The 6,085-nt window shown below is 59.7% G+C and overlaps 1 protein-coding gene across 1 annotated transcript; it reads right to left on the reverse strand.

Annotated features, from left to right (window-relative positions):
• LOC136356387 (uncharacterized) lies at nucleotides 1-4,295 on the reverse strand. The gene has a single exon (XM_066310170.1). The coding sequence runs from the start codon at nucleotides 4,284-4,286 to the stop codon at nucleotides 621-623; it is 3,666 nt and encodes a 1,221-aa protein (XP_066166267.1). The 5' UTR covers nucleotides 4,287-4,295; the 3' UTR covers nucleotides 1-620.
• Between the last annotated feature and the right edge of the window lie 1,790 nt (nucleotides 4,296-6,085).

Consider the following 6,085-nt stretch of genomic DNA (forward strand, 5'->3'; position numbering starts at 1 on the left):
ATTTCTTTCTTTTTCTTTCTTCTAAGGCCTTCAGGCTTGTTTTTTGTATAGATCAACTTATAATCTGCAATCAAAAATGATGAAAAAATTCTTTGTGTTAATTTTATTTTGCTATGCGGATGAGATGAGGATGATCTGTGCCGTGGTCCTCTTTTTGTGTCTTAGCTTGATTTAAGGGCCCGTGTACAAGTCCCAGTCCTCGAAAAGCGCGGGTCGGGGCTAGTGCCTGGGGAGATCCGCATGTCGAGACTGGCCAGGCCGGGAACGTGGTGACCGAGGGTTATGGGTGACCCGATTGTGGGTTTTTGCCGATTCCCCCCCGGAGTTCACCACGCCCCGGGGCACGGCTCGGTTCTGGGCCCCGTTTGGCGATTTAGCTGACCGAACCGAGCCCCCGAGGGCAAGGTTGAGCACGAGCGACCTCATTTCAAGTCAAAATTCTTCAAAAAGGAAAAAACGGCACAGATACAGCCCTTAGGAAATTGAAACTGCTTTTATTGAAATACTGAAATGAGAGAAATGAGAATGTGCATGTGTGGCAGCCCCCGGCCAACCCTGCACACCCGAGGGGGGGTGCGGGGTTGGCCCGAGCCCGAAACCTGACACCCGACCCCCCCCCCTCAGGGGTAGAAGCGACGAAGGTGCTCGATGTTCCATGGGTTAGGCAACTCTGTGCCGTCGCCCGTGGCCAGCCGTATGGAGCCCGGCCGGGGGACGCCGATCACTCGATACGGACCCTCCCACATTGGTGAGAGCTTGCTCAATCCAGCACGCGTTTGAACGCGGCGTAAGACGAGGTCGTCGACGCAGAGTGATCGGGCCCGGACGTGGCGCTGATGGTAGCGCCGCAGGCTCTGCTGGTAGCGTGCGGCTCGGAGGGCCGCACGCCGCCTTCGTTCTTCCAAGTAGTCGAGGTCATCTCTACGAAGCTGATCTTGATCAACCTCGCAGTACATGGTGGCCCGAGGAGACCTCAGGGTGAGCTCGGATGGGAGAACCTCTTCTGCGCCGTAGACGAGGAAGAAAGGCGTTTCCCCGGTTGCTCGGCTTGGTGTGGTTCGGTTCGCCCAGAGCACCGCTGGCAACTCCTCGATCCATGAATCGCCGTGCTTCTTGAGAATATTGAAGGTCTTGGTTTTAAGGCCTTTGAGGATTTCTGCATTGGCGTGCTCCACTTGACCATTGCTTCTGGGGTGGGCAGGTGAGGCGAAGCAGAGCTTGATGCCCATGTCTTCGCAGTAGTCGCCGAAGAGTTCACTAGTGAATTGGGTGCCGTTATCCGTAATAATACGGTTAGGCACTCCAAACCGGGCCGTGATGCCCTTAATGAATTTAAGTGCGGAGTGCTTATCGATCTTGATGACCGGATAAGCCTCGGGCCACTTGGTGAACTTGTCGATCGCGACATACAGGTACTCAAACCCGCCCGGGGCCCGCCTAAACGGTCCCAGGATATCGAGCCCCCAGACAGCAAATGGCCATGAAAGTGGTATGATCTGCAGGGCCTGGGCCGGCTGATGGATTTGCTTGGCGTGGAACTGACACGCTCTGCATCGCCGAACCAGGTCGACCGCGTCATTGAGGGCAGTCGGCCAATAGAATCCTTGACGAAAGGCCTTGCCAACCAGGGTGCGCGAGGCAGAATGGGCTCCGCACTCGCCTTCATGGATATCGGCAAGAAGCTCAACGCCTTGTTCCCGAGGAATGCACTTCAGGAGGATTCCGTTAGCCGCGCGCCGATAGAGGATCCCTTCTACCAGCACGTAGCGTTTGGAAATGCGTTGGACGCGTTCACTCCCTTCGCGGTCCTCAGGTAGAGTCTTATCTGTGAGGTATGCTTGGATCTCAGAGATCCAAGCAATCAATCTAAGGGAGCTTGGAGCGCTCCCCTCGGGTCCCGAGGCCTGGGCTCCGACGGGCCTCGGGGACCGATCAGGCGCGTCCGTCTCCCCTAAGGGGTCGGGTCGCGCCGACGGCTGGGCAAGCCTTTCTTCAAAGACGCCCGGTGGGGTCTGGGCTCGCGAGGACGCGAGCCGTGAGAGTTCGTCGGCAATCATGTTATCCCGTCTGGGCACATGCCGAAGCTCTATCCCGTCATAATGGCGCTCCATACGCCGCACTTGGCGTACGTAAGCGTCCATCTGCGGGTCAGAGCACCGGTACTCCTTACAGACTTGGTTAACGACTAGCTGGGAGTCGCCTAACACCAAGAGACGACGGATCCCCAGTCCGGCTGCCACTCTGAGTCCGGCAAGGAGTCCCTCGTACTCTGCCATATAATTGGTCGCTCGAAAGTCGAGGCGGACCAAGTATTTGAGGACGTCTCCATTCGAAGAGGTCAACGTGACCCCCGCGCCGGCGCCCTGAAGAGACAAGGAGCCGTCGAACTGCATCACCCAGTGGGCGGCGTGAGGCAGCTGCGAGGGGTCCGAGCTAGCTTCAGAGACTGAAACGGTCTCTGGAGCCGGGGTCCACTCTGCCACAAAATCGGCGAGGGCCTGGCTCTTGATAGCGTGGCGTGGTTCAAAGTGTAAATCGAACTCAGAAAGCTCGATTGCCCATTTTACCACCTGTCCTGTACCCTCCCGATTATGCAAGATTTGACCGAGGGGGTAAGACGTAACCACAGTGACCCGATGCGCCTGGAAATAATGGCGCAGTTTCCTCGAGGCCATCAGAATAGCGTAAAGCATCTTCTGGGCCTGAGGGTATCGGGTCTTGGCGTCCCGGAGGGCCTCGCTAACAAAGTAGACAGGCCGCTGCACCCTTCGGTGGGGCCGATCCCCTTCGCTAAGGGCCATATCCCCGGGGCGCTCCTCGTCCAAGTGGCCCCTCGGGGCGCACTCGTCTTCTGTGCCGATGACCTCGGGGTCGGAGGACGATAGGGGCGGCCTTCCCACAGTGGCCTTGGGGCCGTTCTGGGGGTCGGGGGCTCCTGGCGTCGTCGGACAAGCGGGCAAAGGGCCAACTCTGGTCGTCAGGGGCCTTAGGCCACCGTTCGGCTCGGGGGCCTCTTCTCCCTGCTCCCTCCCGGGTCGAATCGGTACAGGGTTAGCCTCGGGGTCAGAGGGCGATAGATGCAGCCTTCCCGCAGTGGCCTCGGGGCCTTCCTGAGGGTCGGGGGTGCCCAGCACCATCTGACGAGCGGGCAGAGGGCCGACTCCGGTCGTCAGGGGCCTTAGGCCACCGTTCGGCTCGGGGGCCTCTTCTCCCTGCTCCCTCCCGGGCCAAGTCAGCACAGGGTGGGGGTGCGCGGAATGAGGATTGTCCTCATCGCGCTCCACAACCAACGCTGCACTAACTACTTGGGGGGGCGCCGCTAAGTAGAGTAGCAGGGGCTCATTTGGCTCCGGGGCGACTAGAACCGGAGGAGAGCTGAGATATGCTTTCAACTGAGTGAGGGCGCGTTCAGCTTCCTTCGTCCAAGTAAACGGCCCAAAGCGCTTGAGGAGCTTAAATAAGGGTAGCGCCTTCTCTCCCAGCCTCGATATGAACCGACTTAGGGCGGCCATGCAACCGGTGACACATTGCACATCCCTAAGTTTACTGGGGGGGCGCATCCGCTCTATAGCTCGTATCTTCTCGGGGTTGGCCTCGATGCCTCGGGCAGAGACCAAGAACCCGAGAAGCTTGCCCGCAGGTACACCAAACACACACTTATCGGGGTTCAGTTTTATGCGGGCGGAGCGGAGGCTCTCAAAAGTTTCCGCTAAATCTGAAAGTAACGTTTCCTGGTTGCGCGTCTTTACAACCAAGTCATCGACATAAGCCTCAACATTACGTCCTAATTGGCTACCCAAAGAAATTCGAGTAGTACGTTGAAAAGTAGGACCTGCATTCTTTAACCCGAAGGGCATTGTCGTATAACAATAAGTTCCTATGGGAGTAATGAACGCAGTTTTTTCCTCATCCTCCCTAGCCATGCGAATCTGATGGTAACCAGAGTATGCATCTAGAAAACACAAAAGGTCGCACCCCGCGGTGGAGTCGACAATCTGATCTATGCGAGGCAGGGGGTAAGGATCCTTAGGACATGCCTTGTTAAGGTCGGTGTAGTCGATGCACATCCGAAGCTTGCCGTTCGCCTTGGGAACGACCACCGGGTTCGCCAGCCACTCCGGATGGATGACCTCACGGATAAATCCGGCCTCCAGAAGTCTCGCCACCTCCTCGCGGATGAAGGCTTGACGTTCCGGGGCCTGGCGCCGCACTTTCTGCCGGACCGGCCTTGCGCCCGGCCGTACGGCGAGACGGTGCTCAATCACCTCCCTGGGGACCCCGGGCATATCCGCCGGTCTCCATGCGAAAACGTCAGCGTTTGCCCGCAGGAAGGAGACGAGCGCGTCTTCCTATTTGCCGTCCAGAAGACCACCGATCCGTGTGGTCTTGGACGGGCCGTCGCCCAGTGCAACCTCCTTGACCGGGACCTCATCGGACGTGACTATCCGCTGCCTCGGGGCGGCGGGGGCGGATGCGCCAAGCCTCTCGTCGCCACCCTCGGGCTTGGACACGACGGCGAGGCGGTCCGCACGCTGCTCCATACAAGCGAGCGCGACTTTGAGGTCGCCATGGACAGAGATGGGGCCGTCGGGGCCCGGCATCTTCATCTGGAGGTAGGCGTAGTGGACCGCCGCCATGAACTTCACCAACGCGGGCCTCCCCAGGACCGCGTTGTAGGGCAGACTGAGGTCCGCCACATCGAAGTTCACCCGCTCCGTGCGGAAATTGGCGGGTCCACCGAAGGTGACCGGGAGGTCGATATGACCTAGCGGCCAAGTGTGCCCCGGCGTCACGCCGATGATTGGCTGGGACGGCCGGAGCATCATCCCCGGGGCCTTGATGGCATCAAAGGCTGCGGGGAAAGGATGTTGAGGGCTGCTCCTCCATCAATGAGGACACGCCCCAACTTCACGTTGCAAACGGTGGGAGAAACCACCATCGCAATCTGCCCTCCCCAGGCAACGCACGGCGGGTGGTCGGTCTGGTCAAAAGTGAGGGCAACTTCCGACCACCGCGCCCGGCGCGTCGCCTCATGAGTAGGGGCCGCAGCCAGAAGCTCTCGCTTCATAGCCTTGAGGCTCCGGCGAGAAACGTGAGCACACGCTCCTCCATCGACAGTGGCAATGGTGGCCCCAGGTTCTTGGAAACCTAGGTCATCATCGCCATCATCGATGTCCTCGGCGGGGGCCTTCTGCCTGGCCTCACTTCGCCGACGGCCGGAAGGAACCGCCGGGGACTTGCCTTCCCGGCGCTCCTGCCTCCTCTCCTCCTCCCACTTCCTTGTCCGCTCTGCCAAGCTTTTGACTGCGCGACAGTCCGCAAGGTCATGGAGGGAGGTGTTGTGGACGGTGCACCACTTGCCGGTAGGGCGCTCCCTGCTGGGAACGCTGGCCTCCTTCTTTTTGTCGCTCGCAGGCCTCCCCTTTCGGGTGGCCCGCGAAGCGCCCTCGACGGCGAGGACATGACCCTCGCCGTCGGAACGGACTGACCTCTTTTTCCTCCTCCTGTCTCGCCGCCCTGCCTGAGCGGCGGATCCGGGGGCGGCCGAAGCTGCCACACCGGAACCGGAGGGGTTCCAAGTCCAGGCCTCCTCCTTGCGAGCCACTCGGTCCGCGAGCTGAAAAAGCTCTGCGGTAGTCTGGGGCTCTTTGGAGGCGATCTTTTCGAGCATGCGGTTGTGCCGCACGCCCCCCCTGAACGCGTAGATTACCGCGTGTGCAGGGATGCATGGTATGGTATTGCGGACCTGACAGAACCGCTGAATGTACGATCGAAGCGACTCATCGTCCCTTCGCTGTACGGCGTGCAAGTCCGCTTCCTCACCGGGGCGCGGATACGTGCCTTGGAAGTTCATGGTGAACTACTGGCACAAATCCTCCCAGGAGTGGACAGACGCGGGTGGCAAGTTCATTAGCCAACCCCGCGCTTGCCCCTTCAGGGCCATGGGAAAGAAATTCGCCATGACCCTGTCGTCACCCCCGGCGGCCTCAATCCCGGTCGTGTAGACCTGGAGAAACTCGGCGGGATTGACGCTGCCATCATATTTTTCGGCGATGGTGGGCCGGAACCTTGGGGGCCAACGGAC

The sequence above is a fragment of the Oryza sativa genome, chromosome 4 (genome assembly GCF_034140825.1).
Source record: "Oryza sativa Japonica Group chromosome 4, ASM3414082v1".
Classification (NCBI taxonomy): domain Eukaryota; kingdom Viridiplantae; phylum Streptophyta; class Magnoliopsida; order Poales; family Poaceae; genus Oryza; species Oryza sativa.

Excerpts from the sequence above, each read along its gene's own strand:
- LOC136356387 (XM_066310170.1), bottom strand. The coding sequence starts at position 4,286 with ATGCCCGGGGTCCCCAGGGAGGTGATTGAGCACCGTCTCGCCGTACGG.